This window comes from Haliotis rufescens, unplaced genomic scaffold (genome assembly GCF_023055435.1).
Source record: "Haliotis rufescens isolate VD_foot unplaced genomic scaffold, xgHalRufe1.0.p SCAF_55, whole genome shotgun sequence".
In the NCBI taxonomy this organism is placed as follows: Eukaryota; Metazoa; Mollusca; class Gastropoda; order Lepetellida; family Haliotidae; genus Haliotis; species Haliotis rufescens.
The window spans coordinates 1,002,553-1,026,861 of NW_025964279.1; the positions used below are offsets into that span (position 1 = coordinate 1,002,553).

Below are 24,309 nucleotides of genomic sequence, written 5' to 3' on the forward strand. Positions count from 1 at the left end.
AAGAATTGAGAGTTGGAGTATTTGGGGAAAAGGGTTTCCAATATCTTTACTGCATTTACAAAGATGTTTATTTATCTAATTTGTACATGTACTAGTAAATCATGTTACCAATCATAGTTTTATATAACTTGATAACTAGTTGTTACTGTTAGTTAGTTTTAGGCTAGGAAATTGATAATTTTAACATCTTTGAACCTGAAATACCTGTTTGCAATCTCCAATAATTTTAAAAAAATATATCCTCACAGATTTCCAGAAATACTCGCCAGTTCCTAATTCTTGCTGTTTATTAACAGAGAATCTGTTGTCCACAATGGCTACTGAGTGTGGATTATCCATTAGTACATGTAGTTACAAGAGTGATCACCAGGGAAAACCCAACTCACAGATGTAACAGGCTGATTGTGCTCCATCCTCCTCGATGATTGCAACCACCTTTTGGACCACAGGACAGACTATTGCTGAAACATAATTTGCTGATGTTAAACCCTGATCACTCGACTTAGCAAGTTATTGTCTGGCGAACACAGCACTCAATAATGACCTTTAAAGGTGTATGGTGAAGTATTTTAAACTTTGGCATTAAAGGTGGTCAGTAAAAGCTACTCATAGGATTCCAGACCTAAATTGTCACAAGACATATGTATGTCTTTATTAAATATGGTATGGATAAGTGTAAAAACAAGTGCGACGGATAGGATTATTTATCTAACAAAGATTACTGTCTTCTGCATTACTAGTCAAATGACAAGGACAGCAGCATAATGTCCCTTCAAAGGCCAGATAGACAGGGAGCAAATTACAGTTTGATAAAATTATGAAAATGTCCTTTTGCCATTAATTTTTGTGTCCTGCAAAGTCCCAACAAGGTTTGCAGTACAGTATGTATACCGTATTCCACATAATAAGCGCCCAGGTCACTCTCAAAATTAGAAATAGGGGGCTCTTATTAGAATATAATTTTGGTGGAAAAAAACAGTTGAAAGATCGTAAATTTTATGGTTTATGCTGACAGCCTGAAATGATACATACGAGTGCGTATTATACACGAATAAATGTCTCATGTGCATTGATCAATCGAAAGGGGAGCTAATTGGGATTTATATTGGCAAATATCGCCATGGGCGCTTATTAAGTCGAATATGGTAATCATATTCCTACACCATCATTTTACAGTCATTGAAATATTGCCGACCCACCAAAATTAAATGTATCAGAACCTTATCGCTTTTTAGTTACATGATTAATCTCTGACTGACATGTCCCTGGTTATTGGATTGATATGAATTTTGTATCAATTATTCGAAAGAATATTATATTTCATTGGAAATAGATGTGTATTTCTCTTGTATACAAACCTAATCAAATCTTAAGAACATGTTGAGTTTCATACATCTATTTTTGTATTAAAACCTTGCTAACATGCTCTATGCCTTTGATCAGATTTCATTAGAAGTCCTTGAGACAAGTCCTTATGGTTTAAAGTGTATAAAGTGTATAATAGTGTACAGTTCAGTATGTTTATGGTTACATATATGCTGTTATATATACTCTTATAAGCAAGCAGGTTCTTGCTGAATAGTTTTCTACTGAAGACAATGGAAATTCTTCCTAGGATCACTATGTTACTTACCGTAAATAAATCTTCATCACATATTGCTCCTGTGTTGGATTTTCATTGTGACTATTATTGCATGCATGTGTGGTACCCTACTGCTAATACAGTAGTCAAATGTGTAAGAAGTGGGTGGTCTGGCGAGTGTGGGGATGTTATATTTTATTTTGAACTGTTCGAGTCATCAGGGGAATTTTATGCTTACCGTATTCAATGTAATAAGCACCCACAGCAATATTTGTGTATATATTGGCTTGTGAACAATCCAAATATAACCTCTTCCGATTGATCAATGTACACAAGACTTATTTATTCGCGTATGATAGACATTTGTGTGTTATATGCACCCTTAATTGTAGGCAATTAAATTCTGTAAAAATATATCTCTTGTACAACGAAATTTATCTTTCAATTTTTTTACCAAAATAATATTCTAATAAGAGCCCTCTATTTGTAATTTTGTGATTGCCCAGGGCGCTTATTACATCGAATACGGTAATTTGGATACTTGGGACTCCCAAATAAGTTGACATGTCTAAGTTTAAATGATGATAAATATTGAAAGAATTCACAGGGACTGGAAGGTGAGTTGGAGACAACTGGGAAGTCAACACAACCAAGTTGTCCCCAGCAACATTTGCTGGAGAGAGGATCAGGTGGTCAGACTTGGTGACTTTGTTGATTGTGTGTCATCGCACAGTGTGGTTTGTTGCCCATACAAATCGCAAGATTGTCCGGTCAAGACCAGTTATTTTAGGCCACTGTAATGTAGCTAGAATGCTGGGGACAACATTAAAGGGCAAGTTCACACGGAAATTAACCTATTTTTCTTGTACTTTTTCCACATTAAAAGTGTTAACCTAGAAGTGTCATAGACAAAAATATAAAAATATCACAATTAATTAACATATTTTTCGAATTAAAACGATTTATATTTTTCACATTTACCAAGTGTTCTATTTCCACAACAAAAACACCATGGCTTATGCCCCTTACAATATGACGTCATTGGTGCCAATTGATAAACATTATGACGTCATCATGCTTTGTTAGAGCCGCTTCACGTGGTGTAGGTCTAGGTGTGTGATTCTAGCGTCTCAGATGCCAGCCAGCATAGTGTTATGCTGAGTCACCACTGCGCCGGAGTGTGTCGTAGGCCATGTTGTTTTACCGCAAACTGGTACTTGATATCTTTTGCGTTGAGAATAGACAGGGACCCAGTTGAATTGGCACCAATTACGTCATAATCTAAGGGGGATAACTCAGGCCTGTTTAGCTCGAAAAACGAAGGCCTCATAACGGCATATCATTTTCACACTTTTGTGAGCTTCCTACTTTCACTGTGAAAAAAATGAGTGTATATTTTCAAACAGATACTAATTAATTCTAAAATTGCGTTTTGTTTAGAAAAAGAAAGAAAGTGATTTTTGCGTGTACACTTCCCCTTTAAACAACAAAGTCTTGACTGCAATGAATACTGTATTAACATGAAGTAGAGTATCCCAGGACAAGACCCCATGATATTGTCCGAGTCCATTTATCAGGATCAGGTTGATACAGTGGGTGGTTGGGTATGGCGCTTCAGTACTCTGTGCATAAGTGCATCCTTTGTTGAGGGTTCGAATCCCAGTCATCCTGATTGGTTTTAGGGTTTGTCAGCACCATACCCATGCATAGGTTTCACCTGCATCACTTTGGGCTCCCACATCAAGAAAGGGGCGGTCGGGTAGCCCAGTGGTTAAAGTGTTCGCTCGTCACGCCGAAGACCCAGGTTCGATTCCCGACATGGGTACAATGTGTGAAGCCCATTTCTGGTGTCCCCCGCCGTGATATTGCTGGAATAATGCTAAAAGCGGCGTAAAATCAAACTCACTCACTCCCACATCAAGATGCCATGCCATGATATAACAGGAGTACAGTTCAAAGCATCAATAAACCAGACTCACTCAATATCTAGATCACTGAGTATCAGCTTGGATCGGTGCTCATGCTGTCAACCACAAGTTCTCCAGGCTGCTGTTATACAGGTGGAATATTGCTGATGAAACACACCATCACCATCCAGTCATCATTTGAAGGTTCAACTCAAGTAATGGCATTGTTCGAACAAGCTTGAGGAATATGGCTGAAACCTTATTGGGTTGTCTTGCACCATAATAGAAATCACATTTGTTCACAGCATTGAATTAATATAAAATTTGAATTTTGTAAGAAATCAAACAGTGTTTGAATTGGAAATGTGTAGCACAATGGGATTCAGATTTGTTCTATCTCTAAATTATAATAATACTTTAAATATTTTCATTAAAATTGAAATAATATTTGATCATGTTGACTCGGGAAAATGTTTATGCATGATCCCCTCAGAAAGCAAATAACTGGTAAAAGTGTTATTTAGGTTGGATGTCTAATCATGGTTATAAATATAGTTTGTCATATTGTCTAAATACATACACCCCCCATTTTCCTGAGAATATACAATGTACTCGACAAGTTGCTAATATCTTTAAACTGAAATCAATAATTTAACAATAGATTCCAAATGCCTTCCTGCGGACTGACTGAAGGTATTTTATAGGAGCTTCAGGCAATATTGTCAGGGTTATTATCAACAGAAAGTGCCACAGCTTTGTGTTGTAGTCTGTCAAACAGACCCTGATACAAATACATGTATATCCAATACAGCCCATGCAAGTCTATAATGGTTCGCAAGTCCAGGTTACTGCAGTAATGAAAATGAAGAGAGTATCTGGGCTCCTTTTTTTTTCTATTTTTATTAAGATAATTTAACAACTGTTTTTTGTTCATTTTAGGGACTAGATGTCAGTCTGTGTTGGTTCAATTATAGATAATTTTCACAGAAGTGTGAATGAAAACAATATGTAGCAACCTACAAATGATCATGTTAAGTGTTATCTGGTTTGTAACAACGTCAAACCCGTTCCTCTACACAAACCTTGCACTGACTTTTCCTTGAAGAAAGTCAAACTTTTTCCAGGCTTAGGCATTATCGCCATCTCCATAACACCCATGTAAATATTCCCCCAAAAGCGTCGTCATAATTATTGTTGGATTTTCAAAGACCATACCCAATAACAAAAAACATGCATGAGCACAAACATCATCAACTTGCATGTTAATCATGCACCACTTTTACTGATATTTTGGGGGCATGGGTGGCCCAGTCATCTAAGGCACCGCGATTCACTGTGCAGAGTTGCATCCCTTTGGGCACGCCAGGAACCTATGATTTTGGGTTCGAATCCCGGTTTGCCCTGATTATGTTTCAAGGTTTGTCAGTACCAAACCCGTGGGTTTCACCGAAGTGGTAAATCTCTGAGACCTGCATCACTTCGGGCTGTCCTCCCACATTAAGCTGACATGCCGCGATATAACTGGAATAGTGTTAAAAGCGGCGTTAAACCCAACTCACTCACTCACAGACTGATATTTCAGGTGAGGTGAGGTGGAATTGGGTTTAACGTCGTGTCCAAGATTATTGCACTTATATAGCAACGTGCATGCATGTGTGTGTGTGTGTGTGTGTGTGTGTGGCTGCTTGTACCGGTACTAGTCCGGACTGATGCCGATTTATAGTGCTAGCACACTGAGATACCATGCCGCAGCTTAACATGAATACCCCACTCAGACACAGTATACTGACTCCGAGCCGACCAGTCCTTGGTTTAGCCCTTTAATGCCGAGCGCCAGACAGGGTAACAACAAGTACCATCTTTTAACGTCTTTTGGTATGATGCGGCCAGAGATCTAACCCCGGACCTTCCACTCTCCGGGCGGACGCTCTACCACTGGACCACGGAGCCGGTCTGACTGATATTTCAGACACCAAGTCACAACAAAACATTCCAGTTATATTGTGTCTGGATTCGACAGCATAGTAAGTGATATCATGGGCAATGATCCACAATGTTTGAGTACGAGGATACACAATCAACCGTGTCTGACCACCTGTGACATAAGGTCACCTCTAAAGTCATAGGTTAACACAGAATTAGGACCAAGGCTAAAACAGAACCCCCACATGAACAACAATAAAGTATGAGCAATGATTGTTTTATGCCACACCAGCAATATTGCATCTATTAGGGGCAATGTCTAAATGTTGGCTTTATCACTTTTATAAATATCACAAAACAATATAAACTGGCAGAATTTTTATTTCCCTTTGATAAAATATAAATACGGTTGTATCATAAAATAAATCGAATATTTGGCAGTAATTGCCTGAGATCAAGTAATGCACATTCTTTCTTGACTATATATGTAATAATAATCATTGGGGATGTCATTGACTGGAAATATGGCATCGGTATATATCGCATCAAAGTATCACATTACATCGATTAATCACAAAATTAGATATTCTGTATGTGTAAAAATAACAATTTACTATCAAGACCATCTTCCAGAGGCAAGAGAGTTAACTGACTTTAAAAGTCCAGATTCCATCACTTGCATTTGTTTCAAACAAAATGGCGGCGCCCAGTCAAGACGATCTGATCGATCATAAAGATCTATATCACGGGAGCACTTTGATTAAAAACATGAAAAGGTTTGGAAAATATCTGTTGACAAGTTGCTGGTGCAATTGCTTTGCAAATCCTGCACTCGACTGAATTCTGCACGACAGTTTACGAACCGAATTTTGATTTCGTTGCGCGATTTTGATTGTACTATCGTTAGTTCAGCCAAAATGTAACTCCATAATACCAGCCTAGTTCGGCAAGGGTGGAAACTGGACTTTTATAGTCAGTTAACTCCCTTGCCTCGGGAAGATGTATCAAGACTTGCTGAGAAACAACTTGCTAAATATGAACTTAGCTGATCCATCACATTTAAAAATGGAATGTTCTGCCTTCGAATTGTCTATCTTAACAAATGTCAACATTTATTTTGCAATGAATTATTAATTTAGTGTTGATATCAATACATATTAATTATCACTACATTGACATCATGAGTGAGTGAGTGAGTGAGTATGGTTTTACGCCGCTTTTAGCAATATTCCAGCAATATCACGGCGGGGGACACCAGAAATGGGCTTCACACATTGTACCCATGTCGGGAATCGAACCCGGATCTTCGGCGTGACGAGCGAATGCTTTAACCACTAGGCTACCTGACCGCCCCTCATTGACATCATGATATGCAGGGACACCCCCAACAATCAATCTTCTGTCTTCACAAAAACTTAAGTAAATTCTACAGATAACCTAATATTCAAAGATAACACAGATGTTTATTTCCTGATTAAATCACTTGGGGAAGAAAAATTTGAAATTCCCATCAGTAGTACTCTCCAACTTATAACATTATCAACAAAATAAAAAAACTTATATTGTGACAGACATGTAAAGATGGCATGAACAGAAAAGCTGTTAAGTAGATACAGTCAGTTTCAATCTCATTAAAATCAGACCTCAGTTCTCACTACCACTAAACAAAGATCTGAGGACATCCCATTACGGGTCACGTCAGAACGACCTTTCATCTGACCAATCAGAGCAGCGCTTACCAGATTATGAACGTGACAGTCGGATGATTTCTGATCATGCAGCCTCGAAAACTTTAACTCCGAACAATAGTTACAGGTTTAACGACTGTATCCATACAATCCAGACCATCTATTAGCCATTCCAGAATTTCTTTTGTTCAGGTTTCAAATTTGTAATCGAGAATTTGTCAAAATATGTTTCGAAGCATAGTCGCCAATTTGAAATTAGTGCAGTAAAGCACGAGAAAGCTGCCTTCTGATTGGCCATTCCACTGGTCGGTCAGAGTTCGCGCAAGGTCGGTCTGACATGACCCGTAATGGGATATCCTAAGATCTTTGTTTAGCGGTAGCGAGAACTAAGATCTGATTTTAATGAGATTGATCACTCTTAATCTCTGTGATTTTTTGTCTAAGATTCACATTTATCATATTCATTTGTTTTTTCTATAGGCAAACTGTGCTGTCCTTCAGACATGAAGCCCGATGAAGTCGGTTTCAGTATTTCAGTTATTCTACGATAGTGAGGGTTTAGTGGCGTCCCGAACATCGGTGCTATCCCACGCATTTATACCATGTTTGATGCTGTCAATGTTGGGATAGTTTGGGTGAGGTGACACATCGAATCGCTTGCCATTTCGCCAGACCCCGACAGGGATAAACCGTTTCTTCACCTTCCGAATTTGACCATAGCAGTCCTCCAAATCGATGTCACATTCCTCGATCTTCAACATAGAGATATCAGCCTCTCTTCCTACCTGGAGAGAAGAGGGGAAGCAGCTATATATGGAATGAACTTCAATCAGTACCAGCAGGATCAAGTTCAATATAAGTACTTCAACAGAAAATATGTCAGAAACAAAACACTGTGCCTTGTTTTTACTTGACGGGTAACAAGAGTGTGAGTGAGTGAGTATGGTTTTTACGCCGCTTTTAGCAATATTCCAGCAATATCACGGCAGGGGACACCAGATATGAGCTTCACACATTGTACCCATGTCGGGAATCGAACCCGGGTCTTCGGCGTGACGAGCGAACGCTTTAACCACTAGGCTACCCGACCGCCCCTCTTCTCTGATGAAGTTTACGATTTACATGACTATAGTATACAGTACCAGCAGGATCAAGTTCAATATAAGTACTTCAACAGAAAATATGTCAGAAACAAAACACTGTGCCTTGTTTTTACTTGACGGGTAACAAGAAAGCAAGCATTTTACATTCAAGACTTTGGCTTGCATGCAGTAATCTTTAAGCCGACAAGGTAAATCTTATTGAAAATTATATGTATGTAATTGTGGTTGAGACTCTAAACAGTGTTCTCCACATTTTCTTGAATGTCATCATTACATTAGATCTTCTTGTTAGGTCTAGATCACCATTACATAAGTTTTCCAAATTTAGCATAAAATTTGACATTAATATTATTCTATAAGGCGACCCAAACTCAGATGACAATGTCAGTGAATTTCTCTTTAAAGCCGTACATATTTTCTTTAAATTTAAACTAATCCATGCTTTTGTCTCCAATTGTGCTTGTTGTAAATAATACTGAACCATTCTGTACTTTTGAAAAGGAAAGGATCAAGTAGGCTCCTGGAGCTTTTTCCCAATCCTATTGAAAGTAAACAAGAGTTTGCCACTAACCTGGCTATATCCCCCGCCCCTGTTGCAGAATCTATGACATAATTAAATCTAAACAAACCCTAACCTTATTTAACCAAGGTGGAACTTGTCATGGAAATTGTAAAAAAAAGAAGAGTTTGGAACCTAAGTCCATCTTGTTGCCATGGAAACGTAAAAAATAAAAATTTCTTAAATTCCTAAACAGCAAAAGGCACCAGTTCAGCATGTACTTGACAGACCTGCAAAGTTTCATGAAAAAATATTGAACGGTTTCTGAGTTATGCTCCGGAAACGAAACGTGACAGACAGACGGATGGATGGGGCCCGTTTCTATATCCCCCGCCAACTTTGTTGGGCAGGGGATAATAAAATATGTTTGAAACAAACCTGGAGAGACCCAAGACAATTAGATCGTTTGATGGCAGCTGCAGGTTGTGACGTCACAGAGGCAATGACATCATTGAGAGGCATTCCAAGTGCGTACATCTTGGTCATGACCGTTGCTAGGTCATATGCCGGACCGTCCACACTTTCACAATGGAGGTCAGTGCTGATAATGTCTGGCCAAAACCCTTCTTTGGTACATATTTCAGCCACTGTCCAGCCGAACGAACCAGCACCGTGTCCAATGTCGAAATAGATCCCTCTTTTTTTGGCTTCCCATACATCTGGGTGAACAGCTTTTTTGTCCTGGTCAAGGATGTGTGACAAATGGGGCATGAAGGCGTGTGTGTAGATATCACCGGGCTTCATGTCTGAAGGACAGCACAGTTTGCCTATAGAAAAAACAAACGAATATGATAAATGTGAATCTTAAACAAAAAATCACAGAGATTAAGAGTGATCAATCTCATTAAGATCAGATAGTAGTTCTTGCTACCGCTAAACAAAGATCTGAGGACATCCCATTACGGGTCACGTCAGACTGACCTGGTGCAAACTTTGACCGACCAATGGAATGACCAATCAGAAGGCAGCTTTCTCGTGCTTTATGGCACTAATTTCAAATTGGCGACTACGCTTCGAAACATATTTTGACAAATTCTCAATTACAAATTTGAAACCTGAACAAAAGAACATTCTGGATTGGCTAACAGATGGTCTAGATTGTATGAACTATCATTCAGAGTTAAAGTTTTCGAGGCTGCATGATCAGAAATCACATTCCGACTGTCACTTTCATAATCTGGTAAGCGATGTTCTGATTGGTCGAATGAAAGGTCGTTCTGACGTGACCCCTAATGGGATGTCCTCAGATCTTTGTTTAGCGGTAGCGAGAACTGAGGTCTGATTTTAATGAGATTGAAGAGTGATGGGACATTTTTAAAACACGAGGGTCTGATATTACTTGGAAATGCAAAGATAATATGTGTTTAGGTGGTGGTGAAAGGGGTTTTAATAATGTGATCCAAGATTATTTCATTCAGAAAGCGAAGTGTGTGGTTAATTGCTTGTACAAGCCCCACTCAGACACAGTATATCCGAGACGGCAAACACTTGTTTTATCCCTTTTATGCAAAGTACCTGACAGGGTAACAGTAAGTACCACATTTTACAGTTTGACGCCACAGGAGGATTGAATCACCGACCTTCCACTCACCGGGCAGACGGTCTATTCACTGCACCAATGGAGGCGGAGATTATATGGCCCGGGTACTGTGGCAGTTAGTGGCATTACTTGTTTTATTTAAATGATTTTAATCTTAATTGACATGAAAATCACCATCATTGTTCTTCCATCAGTTTTTCTCCACCAAACTCAAATTGCCTGTCCCCTTGTGAACGGGTTCCTTGTATCCAAACCAGCTTACAAGGGTGTCAGGTGTTCATAAGGGAGCAACCATTATATTTGATTTTAGAGGGACAGGGGTCTAAATTAATAAAGCCTCTGTTTTAATTAAACATTCTGTATGTATGTCTCACAATGTAGGAAAATAAATAGTGTTATTTATATTTAAATATTTAATCTTAAAATACAAATGGAGCACATGTTTATGTTGGAAAATATAATTAAGCTCCTAAACATTAATAGAAGGCTGTTCTGAAGCCAAAATCCATCCCCGCTACGCCCCACCACCTTAAATTCAAATGGTTGCTCCCTTTTGCATTCCCGAGAGTATTGTGTGTCATCGTACCCAACAATGTGTATCAATGCTAATGCTGTCAAGCACTGGTTTGTCTATTGAACCCATGGAGGGGTGGTCGGGGAGCCTTGTGGTTAAAGCGTTCGCTCGTCACGTCAAAGACCTGGGTTCGATTCCCGACATGGGTACAATGTGTGAAGCCAATTTCTGGTGTCCCCCGCCGTGATATTGCTGGAATATTGCTAAAAGCGACATAAAACCGGACTCACTCACTCACTCACTCACTCACTCACTATCGAATCCACCCACCTTCTTGCTTAGCGACTGGGACTGTGGACATAGTGTGGTGGACCATGAGTGGAACACCACTCTCGGTAGAGGCAGCCAGGGCTCTTCTGGAGAAACACAATCATTGTCAGTTAATAACCTTTCCAGTGGGTTGTTTCAGTGCGTTTTCATGATACAAATTATTTCAGTGGTCACGTTCAAAGTGACAGAATGATCAAAGGGCAGCAACTCTTTAAGCCCTATAAGTAGCGAAGGATTTTACTGCACATCATTCTTTTTTGCAGTTGGCATAATATGTCTTGAAGGCATAAAATGTTTGTGAAGCCAACAAAAGGTTGAGGTATGGGATATGTGAGGAGAGAATAGATTTCAGGAAAAGATTCAGAAATGTTCCATATACCAACACTTACCTGTCACCCTCTTCCATATACCAACCCCACCTGTGTACCTCTTGCATATACCAACCCCACCTGTGTACCTCTTGCATATACCACCACTACCTGTCACCCTCTTCCATATACCACCCGAACCTGTGTACCTCTTCCATATACCAGCCCTACCTGTGTACCTCTTCCATATACCACCCCTACCTGTGTACCTATTCCATATACCAACCCTACCTGTGTACCTCTTCCATATACCACCCCTACCAGTGTACCTATTCCATATACCAACCCTACCTGTGTACCTCTTCCATATACCACCACTACCTGTGTCCCTCTTCCATTAACCACCACTACCGGTGTACCTCTTCCATATACCACCCCTACCTGTGTACCTCTTCCATATACCACCCCTACCTTTGTACCTCTTCCATATACCACCCCTTCCTGTGTACCTCTTCCATATACCACCCCTTCCGGTGTACCTCTTCCATATACCACCCCTACCTTTGTCCCTCTTCCATATACCACCCCTACCTGTGTACCTCTTCCATATACCACCCCTACCTGTGTACTTCTTCCATATACCAACCCTACCTGTGTACCTCTTCCATTAACCACCACTACCTGTGTACCTCTTCCATATACCACCACCACCTGTGTACCTCTTCCATATACCACCACCACCTGTGTACCTCTTCCATATACCACCACCACCTGTGTACCTCTTCCATATACCACACCACCTGTGACATCTTCCATATAACACCACCACCTGTGTACCTCTTCCATATACCACCACCACCTGTGACATCTTCCATATAACACCACCACCTGTGTCCCTCTTCCATATACCACACCACCTGTGTCCCTCTTCCATATACCACCACCACCTGTGACATCTTCCATATACCACCACCACCTGTGTCCCTCTTCCATATACCACACCACCTGTGTCCCTCTTCCATATACCACCACCACCTGTGTCCCTCTTCCATATACCACCAACACCTGTGTCCCTCTTCCATATACCACCAACACCTGTGTCCATCTTCCTTATACCACCCCCACCTGTGTACCTCTTCCATATACCACACCACCTGTGTCCCTCTTCCATATACCACACCACCTGTGTCCCTCTTCCATATACCACCCCCACCTGTGTACCTCTTCCATATACCACCACCACCTGTGTCCCTCTTCCATATACCACCACCACCTGTCCCTCTTCCATATACCACCACCACCTGTGTCCCTCTTCCATATACCACCACCACCTGTGTCCCTCTTCCATATACCACCACCACCTGTCCCTCTTCCATATACCACCACCATCTGTGTCCCTCTTCCATATACCACCACCACCTGTGTCGCTCTTCCATATACCACCACTACCTGTGTACCTATTCCATATACCACCACTACCTGTGTACCTCTTCCATTAAACACCACCACCTGTGTTCCTTTTCCATATACCACCACTACCTGTGTTCCATTACCATATACCACCCCTACCTGTGTCCCTCTTCCACATACCACCACTACCGGTGTACCTCTTCCATATACCACCATCACCTGTGTCCCTCTTCCATATACCACCACCACCTGTGTCCCTCTTCCATATACCACCCCTACTTATCCCTACCTGTGTCCCTCTTCCATATACCAGCCACCACATGCCCCTACCTGTACACCTCTTCCTCCGTCCTGCCATTGTCTGTGCAACTCTGTGACACTCTGACCTTGACCCCGACAATCATGTCTGTGTTCTGTGTGACACACTGAACACACTTGGTCACATCCACCTGGTTCAGATGGTCGCACTCGCCACCCGAGGCTGTCACACAGGAGAGAAATCTTTATTACAGGCACACCAAAACAAGCGTAACAGGTGTATACTCCGGGTACAACAAGAACTTTGAAGTCCGAAGATCCAGTTCGTTAAAAGCTGAATTCGATACTTCATCATGTCCTGGTATTTTCGAATGAACAGTAATTCATCTGGGGGGAAATATTGAAGACAAATGAAATCGGGACATTTCTAATGACTTGGCGTATTCTATATTTGGCGGAGGTAACTGATCCATCACGCTTGAACAAGATAAGACAAACCCTGTTCCCACCAACACTTGTGTACGTGGCTTTGTTAATTGGCTTTGCCTTACATAGTCTTATGCATAAAAAGGTTGTCCACCAGTCTCGAGGGGGGCATGGCAACATAAACGTGTGTGTTTGTTTGTTTGTTTGTTTGTGGTTTGACGCCGCACTCAGCAAGATTCCAGCTATATGACGGCGGTCTGTAAATCATTGAATTTGGACCAGACAAACCAGTGATCCAACCATCATAAGCATCGATCTTCGCAATTGGGATACGATGACATGTAGCAACCAAGCCAGTGAGCCTGACCACCCGATACCTTAGTCGCCTCTTACGACAAGCATAGTCGCCTTTTACGGCAAGCATAAACTAACACAGAGGGGACATCAGCCCATGTCCCCCGAGGGACCAGTTCACAACTCATTTATCTTACCGCACACCTGAATAAATATATATATATACTGCATGAATGTCCGAATTCCAGAGTTAGGCAAAGTAGCAGACGACAGAAAACAAACTCAGTTATATTCCCCCATTCCTGACCAACTCGCGTTATTCCGGGACAAGCCGAATAGCAGGTTACGGAAAGGGGCGAGTGGTGATGAATGTTATTCCCCTGGCTCAATTTCATTCGAAAAATATCGTTAATATTCGGAGAATGGCATATTACATAATTAATTCGAGATTCAAAATTGTTGCCGATGTTAGCCATCAGTTCGGCAATTCCAGCGGGGAACATAAGAAACGTACCTTACATATATGCTTGCTCATATGGTGGAACAATCCCAATTAGCACCCCTTCCGATTGATCAATGTACACAATACTTATTTATTCGCGTATAATACGCATTCGTGTGTTATATGCACCCTTAATTATGGGCAATTAAATTCTGGAAAAATATATCTGTCGTGTATAAACATTTCAGGCTGAGAACATAAACCACGAAATTTATCTTTCAACTCTGTTTTTTCCACCAAAATAATACTCTAATAAGAGCCCTCTATTTCTTATTTTGAGAGCGCCCTGGGCGCTTGTTACGTCGAATACGGTATATAAGATCGTAAACAAAGACTTCCGGTTATTATCTCACCTAGTTTGATAAGGCACAATGGCTTCCTTAAAATGTAATTCCACAATACATATCCACCAAAAGGCGTGATTTAGTATCGTTTACATCGTAAGTAATTTAATTGGCTTCGAACACGTCCCTTCTGCGTGACGCTTTAACCACGAAGCAATCACACTGCCCCAAAACCAAAAGAATGGAGGTCCAGCCTCTGATATTAATGGTTGGATTCTAAAAGTAATCCAGGATTATCCAGGGTGTTGTATTTCTATATACCCTTGACCCATTCGCTTCCATAGCTTCCTTTCGGAAGTGACATCATCAGCTCCCTCGCTCCTCTCTTCAACTCAGCACAGAATTTCTTTAGTTTATCTTAATAGAAATTTAATAAAAAGGAGCCCAGAGATACTGCAGAAATCAAGACTTGCCAAACATTATAGACTTGCATGGGCTGTATTTGATATATTTGTATCAAGGTTACTTTTGCGAATAGGTCAGGAGTATATATCAAAACAGACTTTTTAATGGTCTCTTGACTCATCTACGTGAATGAAAATGGCCTACCCCCGGCCGAACAGCCCGCCGACGCCAGTCCATGGGATGCGATGTGAAGGAACGCCAGAAGCCGGGTATCGCTTCTCTCCGCGATGAACTTCCTTAATCCAGGAAATGTAGACGCACCTGTGGGATATTAGTAGAGTTGATATCCTTTAATTTAAAACAGGGGCGGTCGGGTAGCCTAGTGGTTAAAGCGTTCGCTCGTCACGCCGAAGACCCGGGTTCGATTCCCGACATGGTTAAACTGCATGTGTGAAGCCCATTTCTGGTGTACCCCGCCGTGATATTGCTGGATAATTGCTAAAAGCAGCGTAAAACTAAACTCACTCACTCATTTAAAACACCCTCGCAACCCTGTCTATTAATCTGTCAACCGTATTTTCTTTACGAACAACCACATATAAATTGCCACCATGACAGCGCACTTAACTGCATGTGAATACTGTCCTTGTTTATATCATATGGGTATATATGACATCTACATATGAAGTGTATAATTCCGTCTACATTACGTTTAGATGTCATATATAACGCCGATTTCAATAGTATTCCAGTTTTCCATGAGCACGGGTATGGTGCTGACAGACCTAAAAACATAATCGAGGCGAACCGGGATTCGAACCCACGATCATAGCTTTCTGGCGTGTCCAAGGGACACAGCTCTGCAAAGCAAATTCCGGCGGGTAAGACGACTGGGCCACCCGTGATGTACGTAAATTAAATCTAAGAATCTCATAAGAATATCAAACATCAAGTCCAATCAGGCAGCGACCTGTTCAAGTACACGCAGGCTCAAATCAGCCGAGGTGGATCAAATTCTGTGCCTCTTGAACCTTGCACTGAACGTCGAACAAAGATGGTGCAGTTGCGTGCCACGTGTTCATTCTGCACGTACAGCTGTGATGAAGGGGAAGCCCTTTTTCTCATATGCGCAGTCATTTCAACAGAATGCGAAGTGCATACGCGCTTGGCAACGGAATGCTAATTTAGAAATCATGCAGCGTCAGTGTCCCATATCATGTATTAAACACGATGCTATGTCTAAGTCAGTTCCGTATTGTTCATGAGCGACCGAATCGATGAACTTAACCGACTACAACTCCCTTAACATGTATCCGTTGTGAGTGAGTGAAGTTTTACGCCGCTTTTAGCAATATTCCAGCAATATCCAGGCGGGGGACACCAGAAATGGGCTTCACACATTGAACCCATGTGGGGAATCGAACCCGGGTCTTCGGCGTGACGAGCGAACGCTTTAACCACTGGGCTACCCGACAGCCCCACAATGTTTGTTGAAACGAAGCTAAAACGCTTCCTAGTATTTCACTGAAATATTTTTGCCATGACACATTCACGATGTCCAATTTATTTTGTTTGTTTGTTTGTTGTTTAACGCCGCACACAGCAATGACGGCGGTCTGTATATAATCGTGTCTGGACCAGACATTGCAGTGATTGATATCATGAGCATCAATCCACGCAATCGGAATACGTATCAACCAAGTCAGCAAGGCTGACCCCCCGACCCCGTTAGTCGCTTCTTACGACAAGCAAGCTGAAGACCTGTTCTACCCCTGATCTTCACGGGTCACACCAATAAGTTATTTCAATATCATATATACTTCACACGCTGTTCTCACATGTGGGTCTTTGAAGGGTACCCACCCCAATTCATGGAACAGAACCCGCGATAGTCCGGGTTAGAATAAGCCTCAAGAACTATTTCATTTCGTAAGTGGCGATTAATATAAATGGTTGGTTGGTTGGTTTGTTGTTTAACGCCGCACTCAGCAATATTCCAACTATATGACGGCGGTCTGTAAATCATCGAGTCTGGACCAGACAATCCAGTGATTGACATCATGAGCATCGATCCACGCAATTGGGATCGATGACATGCATCAAAGCGAGTCTGACCACCCGATCCCGTGAGTCGCCTTTAACGACAAGCATAGTCACCTTTTACGGCAAGCATGGGTTGCTGAAGACCTATTCTACCCCGGAATCTTCACGGGTCTTGGATGGGGGACATACACCACATGAATCTTAAATCATTTAACATTATTAATATCATAATCTTTATAGGATGTCGGGTCTTCTGGCTCGATGGCTTGGCTGAATTTGAGTCATCTTACCCCGACGTTATTCATAATATCAACCACTAGTTTGTCTCGATTATTTGCGGTGTAAAACACACACACACACACACACACACACACATACACACACGTTCACTCATTCACGGCACACTGAAACTGACAGTGTGGGTAGCATGGCATTGTTGCAGTAATATGGAGGCAATTTACAAAATACAGGTATTTCGTTAAATAATATTCCAGTTTAGCTTGGACGTATTATGTTTACACCAGCGATAAGACAAACGCTCGAGGCTCTTGTCTTTGCGTGACATCCATCCACATTGCTAACACAACTTGTAATATTGCAGCAGACGTCAATTCACAGCCACCTATATATAACACTGTCTTGCATCAGCAGTTACGTCACGACCATATATTTGGGTTTGCATGCGTGCAAGTCACACGTGCAGCATATGAACATAGTGCACGTGCACAACACGCATTCTGACACGACCTATTTTTCTGATGATAGAGAACACTGAACCTTGAGCACGACTCTCCTCTAAATATATCGTCGGCAACAAAACGCCTGAAAAAGACTGCAGAGTTGCAAGCACGCGGTCTACGCCCGTGATACTCCCGTGTGTTATTCTGCGTATGTAAATGTACACGCTATTTTACACGGGCATATTGTGGGGGATTGAAAATCACTAAAAGACGCACTCAGCAGTATTCCATCTATATCACTGCAGTCTGTAAATAATCGAGTCTGGAGCAGACAAATCAGTGAGTGAAAGCATGAGCAACGATCAACGCCTGGGTCACGATGCCACGCAGACAACCACGTCAGCGACCACCCGAGAGGTGAAATGGGGTTTAGCGTCGCGTAAAGATTACTGCATGTGTGTGTGTGTGTATGTGAGTGTGTGTTAGCCCGTGCACTGAGATACCATGAGTATCCCACTCAGACACAGTATACTGTTTGTTTGTGTGTTGTTTAACGCCGCACTCGGCAATATTCCAGCTATATGACGGCGGTCTCTTTCGGCAAGCATGGGTTGTAAAGACCTATTCTTTACCCGGATCTTCACTGGTCCACTGACTTCGAGCAGACCACTTCTTGTTTACCCGCTTAATGACGAGCGCCAGGCAGGGTAACAACAAATACCATTTTTTAACGCCTTTTGGTTCGACGATTGAACTCGAACCCCCGACCTTCCCCTCTCCGGGCAGACGCTCTACCACCGGACCACCACTACACTCACTATAACACGATTCTGAAACATTTGACAGGTCGTTTGTAGTTAGGAAAATATTGTCAAGCATATGAACATGAAACAAAACATTGTCTCCACAATATGTCATCGGTTTCGGTGGTAGATGCTGCCACGTTGGTTGCCTGGCAGGAAATATCGCAAGCATCCTCGAGAAAAATACTCCCGAAAAGCAGACACTGTCTCCATTCCCGGTGCCGCGTAACCTTTGTCGACATCAGGTAATTGCGGATGTGGCGACACGTGCTTACATTGAGTATAGTATGACGGTCTCCAGAGAATATTGTGTAACATTTAGCTTTGGCTCAGTTTCCACGGACGCATTCCCCGCGTATAATGTCACCATTGATGCACGTAGACAGTCGTCACTGGCGACGTTGCCTGCATGTTACGCAATCGTCGCACGTCGCCAAAAGGTATTTTGAGACAGTTTATACATTGATCACACATTTCGGAGAGTAAGACTGTTAATTGTGGTCCAGACGCGTGTTGAAAGTTTTTATGAGATTTTGAAACGATATGTTATATTTTTATTGTTCGTTTTGACTGAAGCTGTTAATTATTTTTTTCTTGTTTCTGCAAAAGGAAATAATGATCACTCACTATGGATTAGGACTTGTGTGATTGAACTTCATCAGCAAGACAGCTTGTGCCTCATGATTGTTGAGTGCTCACTGATCCATTGACCGGGGAAGTAATAATAATAATAATAATACTAATAATAATGGAATCATAAATGGACTTTATGATTTCGTACTTGTGGAGCAGCAATAGGATTATTATTATTAATATTAGTAGTTGTTGTTGTTGTAGTAATAGTAGTAGTAGTAGTAGTAGTAGTAGTAGTAACAGCAGCAGTAGTAGTAGTAATAATAACAGCGGTAGTAGTTGCAGCATCAGTAGTTGTTGTAATTGTGAGAGTAGGCGTAGTAGTAGTAGTAGTAGTAGTAGTAGTAGTAGCAGCAATTACTGCAGTAGTAGTAGCGTTAGTAGTTGCAGCATCAGTAGTAGTTGTAATTGTGAGAGAGGTAGTAGTAGTAGTAGTAATAGTAGTAGTAGTAGTAGTAGTAGTAGTTGTGGGTGAATGAGTAAATATTACTTTAAGCCGCATCAGCAATGTTGCTGCTAATCGCGGCAGTACAAGCACTAGTAGTAGGCGTAGCAGCAGCAGTAGTGGTGGAAGGCGTAGCAGCAGCAGCAACAGTAGTAGTAGTAGCTGCTGCAGCAGTTATTTTTTTTCATACATATACTAGTATTCAACAAACCTCAACACGAACAAAACACAGCAAATAACGCAAAACAAAGCCACGTCAGCAATACTGGTTGTATTTTACAGGCGCTTCGCAGCTTCTGTCTTTGTCAACTTTACATTATGGACTGTGACTATCCGTTTCTTGAAAAGGAGTGTGTGCATGTCAAAATGTGTGATCAAAAGCTGGTTGACGAAGTCAGTATGTACACAATCCTGCGGAAAATATGGTTCAGATAGATGTATATATACACCAAAGGATTTCGTCAGGGAAGTGAATAAGCTCTAAATATAAACATGACTTAAATAGACTGTGTTGGCATGCCTAGTAGTATGACATGACCTTCTTTAAACTTGCACGGTTGTTCTTTATCTTCTTTAAATATTGGATAGAAATTGGAGACGCCACATCAATAGTGCCTGCTGTAGCTTCTAAATCTACAACGTAAGGTCATTTGATATAGTTATATTATTGAAAAGAGCATTTACTATAAGGTATTAACGATCCTAGTCCGCCTCTTCAATTTTATTGAAATTATTAAAACAAAATAAGACTCTCATTATTTATTTTAAAAGTCTTTGCGTAATTATTTATTCAAAATGTATTTATTTATTCAATTATTTCTCAAACGTGGACATCTGGTGGCAAGTATGTCACCCGCACAACTATATTTAATTACTTTAAAATATGTTAAATTTTGTATTTAAAAATATAAATGTATATTTGATGAATTAGTTAATAAAATAGGTGAATTTATTCATTCATCTCTCTCTCTCTCTCTCTCTCTCTCTCTCTCACACACACACACACACACACACACACACACACACACACTGGTGATACAGGCCAAGCGGTTTGTCGAACGTATTAGATGATGTGGCAATGTAGGTTGAGCACGGTGCACCAACAGATGCTGTCCGACGCAGGCACAGCTGCAGTATTGTAAGCAGTCCGTTCCAACCACGCGGTGCGGTAAATGCAAATAATGACCATTATCTTCCTCGTCATGTAAACTGCCACGTTAAGTGCTGTAACTTGTCGCGAATGGAACGCAACCGCGAGTGTGGCTTGGGATATGAAATGACATAAATAAGATACGAGATTCTATCATTTCCATGAAACGTGAGGATAGTGAGTTAGTTAACAAACATATGTTAGTTTTCGTGAGTAAGTCAGGCTTTACGCCGTTTTGGGGGTTTCTGTACCTACGTTAGTGATTGAACCTTGGTCTCGATCGGGATAAGCGAGTGCTTTGAGCAACAGATTGTCACATTAGTGGCAGTGAGTGAGTATGTAATTTTACGACGCATTCATACCTGTAAATAAAAAAAAAAGCACAACAGATGACACACACTGTACCCATTTGATAAATTGGCTACGCAACAGTTAGTGTTAATATGGTCGATGTGTTGTAAACATATTAATGGGTCAAGTGAAATTTACAACGGGAACAGCGATGCAGGGAATCGGGGCACGATCACTCGAGATCAGCAGTGTCATAAAATCTGATCCCGATCCACCCGATCCACACTTAAATCGGAAACCTGACAAAGAATGTAGATCGAGGTGAGAGCGACGATGATAAAGGACCATTGTAACTCTAATAAGCATGGCCGATTTAACTCGCGTTTGATAGGTTATTGCAGAATTTGAGGCCTGTCATTGGTTCGTTTACAGCCTTGTCGGCAGGATATTAAAAGCAATTGTTACGTCATAATCTGGGGATTCTGTTAAAAGTGTGACGTCACAATGTTTAACGTCATAGTGCTTAACATCAGCGAAACAATGGCCTTTTTAAGAATTGCGTTTATCGTTTATGGGTTTTTAACGTAAACACCGGATTTACAATGTTCACACCTGTTTTACCTTCATGCGTCATGCACGTAACGAGTTTTGAATTCAATTAATGTAAATACGTCAATGAATGAGGTGAGGTGAATCACTTGCAATTTATTTACAGGATCTTGACCTTTAGACGTGAGACTTCCTTTAGTAACTGAACTAAATTCCCTTGGTAAGTATTCAACATAATAGTACGTAGGTATGGGGGTGCCATTAGACTTGCACAAGTCTCTAAGGAAATGATTATTAGTTTAAATCATAATTCCTAGATAATATAAATATTAAGAACAAGTTGTCCACCAAAAAGGCTGTGTACTGTCCGCTTATCAAGACTTGCCCATTATAAGTACACAATTAATACACATCCATGGTCTTCGTGACTTGGAGCAAGGCTAGTGTGCCATTTACTTGCAGCAGTTGAGCTCACGTGTAACCTAGCATCGTCAGCGGCAGTAGCAGTGGTAGTACAAGTAGTCACCGTAGTAGTAGATGTAGCCGTAGTTGTCGCGTTAGTGATAGTTAGCACTGGTTGAAACATTCTGCGGTGTTGAAATATTGTATTCTCCAAAATTTGCTTTGCTTAAATAATAATAATACCTTATAACACCTAATAATACCTTATAATATCGGAATTGCGATATGTACCAACGTGCTTGCGAAATGATGGTACATTTGTCAGCACCTGGTTTGAGCTGCTTTCATTGAGAACATTATTGCATGTAGAATACTGGATTGATCTCCTGTCTTGTGCGAATATCCGATACAAATGTAATACCCAAATCACATAATTCTTCCAACTTGCATCATTCTCTTTGACATAAGTAGGCTTCCCCAAAGATAAGTAATTATCTCTCGCAATCGACAAGCGTGAGAGAAGGGCCACACCCACCTGCCGAGCCTGCGTCGACAGCAGTCGTGACGCCACGTGCAAGACAACTCTCATCGATATTTATGCCTAACGGAGTTGCATGTTGATAGGCGTGCACGTGACAATCGATCATCCCTGGAATCACAATATACCCGTCAGCGGAGACCACATGCTGAGGGTCAAAGGTTACGGACGAGTCCATGTCGATCACTGCAATTTTCCCATTGCGTACACCTACACTCCCCCTTCCATCAAGGCCAGTAGCAGGATCAACGATTCGGCCGCCGCATATGGCGAAATCCACTTGTTCCATTGTTTCGAGCAGTTTATGTGTACACCTGTGTATAAAACAGCTACTGTACACAATCAAAGCTATAATCCAAACCTCGGGAGCTAATTTAGCAGTATTGTTTGTTGGACACAGAAAGTAGGCCAGTCTCGTCCGAAATCACGAGGTGTATAGCCTGTTTCAAATTATATCGGAGATGGGCCAGGTAAAACCTCGCTCGTATTTTCATTTCCTCGTCTACAAACAAAGTATTGGTCACAGTTATTGCAACTTCGTTGACGTATTCCAATTGTCTTTTTACACTAAAATGTTGTATTTGTCACACATCTCCAACACAGTCAGTTTGTGACGCATATTCTGTGGATCATTTTATCATAATTTACCTGCATGCTTGCCTGCCCATGCTGTTTGCTGGAATCAATATTTTAAAATGGTATGTTTCCCTTATGAAGAGATTCTGAGTGTCTAGTAAGTATTATTGACACACCGTGTTGTTTGAATGGGACACAGCGTCCTGTTGGGGTACTGAGACTGAAACGGAGACCCGGTGAACGGACACGCAATTTACCGTAACACTCATTGTAAAATGCACAAAGGTAAATAATATTTTTTATCTCGGAAAATAATAGGTACGATTTTACAAATATCTTTTCTGTTAGATTGGGCTTTTTAAATAAATATCATTCGACCGAGAAGAAAGAGGAGCAAATATTAAGCAGCTAATGTATTGTGATGAAAAACAAGATTTGTGTTCCGTCACAAAATTGCATGTGTCCAAATAATATCCAAACCAATAAATTGACCCAAACCAAAATCCTCGATCCGGCGACACACATTGCCTCATCGTGAATATTGAGGAAACCGATCCATTTTTATGTCATCTTTATTAGCCAGACATTGTGGAAATTCAGGGTCACAGCATGCATTTGGTCCAAGTATGGGAGTCACGATCGTCTTAGGGCTAAGGTCGCTTTGCGGAACAGGGTTGGTCGTAAGAGATCTGAAGGTCAGCTCTGTGACCTGGCTTACTGTATGTCATCGTGTCCGAATGGCGGGGATTTTTGTTCTTGTTTTCAGACACTGGTTTGTCTGGCCCCAGACTCGATTATTAACAAGCCGCCATGGTGTAGATGGCAGTGTCGTAAAACAATATTCATTTACGCTAACATGCGACATATTAATGCTGTTATGATGTTCCAATACCCATTAACGGTAGTTTAAGGCATGTATGAAACGATATAGATTACGAGGGCTCGGTTCCATTTTGGGAATTTTCATTGCCAAAGAAATCCACCGCCCAAAACATTGATATCTATGTCAAGTTAAATAAAAGACAGTGAGTACACAGCCAGAGTATGATAAAAAAACAACCTCAAAGATTTAAAAAATGAACATGAACCCTTTCGTTGTTGGACGTGTCTTTTTGTGAAGACAGATCTGAAGGGGGTGATGTTTTCTACTTCCCCCATAAACTATT

The 24,309-nt window shown here is 41.1% G+C and overlaps 1 protein-coding gene across 2 annotated transcripts; it reads right to left on the reverse strand.

Moving 5' to 3' along the window:
- Positions 1 to 7,428: 7,428 nt before the first annotated feature.
- On the reverse strand, positions 7,429 to 23,006 carry LOC124144984 (deacetylase Atu3266-like). Of its 2 annotated transcripts, none has more exons than XM_048385192.1 (6): positions 18,575 to 18,726; positions 15,238 to 15,354; positions 13,195 to 13,345; positions 11,147 to 11,232; positions 9,141 to 9,529; positions 7,429 to 7,885 (listed from the first exon to the last, which is right to left on the reverse strand). In XM_048385192.1, the coding sequence occupies exons 1-6, from the start codon at positions 18,672 to 18,674 to the stop codon at positions 7,643 to 7,645; spliced, it is 1,086 nt and encodes a 361-aa protein (XP_048241149.1). In that variant the 5' UTR covers positions 18,675 to 18,726; the 3' UTR covers positions 7,429 to 7,642. The 2 variants fall into 2 exon arrangements, with proteins under 2 accessions (XP_048241149.1, XP_046370564.2); XM_046514608.2 differs by lacking the exon at positions 18,575 to 18,726 and adding an exon at positions 22,565 to 23,006 and having other exon boundaries at positions 7,431 to 7,885.
- Positions 23,007 to 24,309: the final 1,303 nt, after the last annotated feature.

Coding starts and splice junctions, on each gene's coding strand:
- LOC124144984 (XM_046514608.2), bottom strand. CDS start 22,856: ATGGAACAAGTGGATTTCGCCATATGCGGCGGCCGAATCGTTGATCCT. Junction 15,355..22,564: donor TGTCGACGCAGGCTCGGCAG/GTGGGTGTGGCC, acceptor AATATCCCACAG/GTGCGTCTACATTTCCTGGA. Junction 11,233..13,194: donor ACGGAGGAAGAGGTGTACAG/GTAGGGGCATGT, acceptor GTGTTTCTCCAG/AAGAGCCCTGGCTGCCTCTA.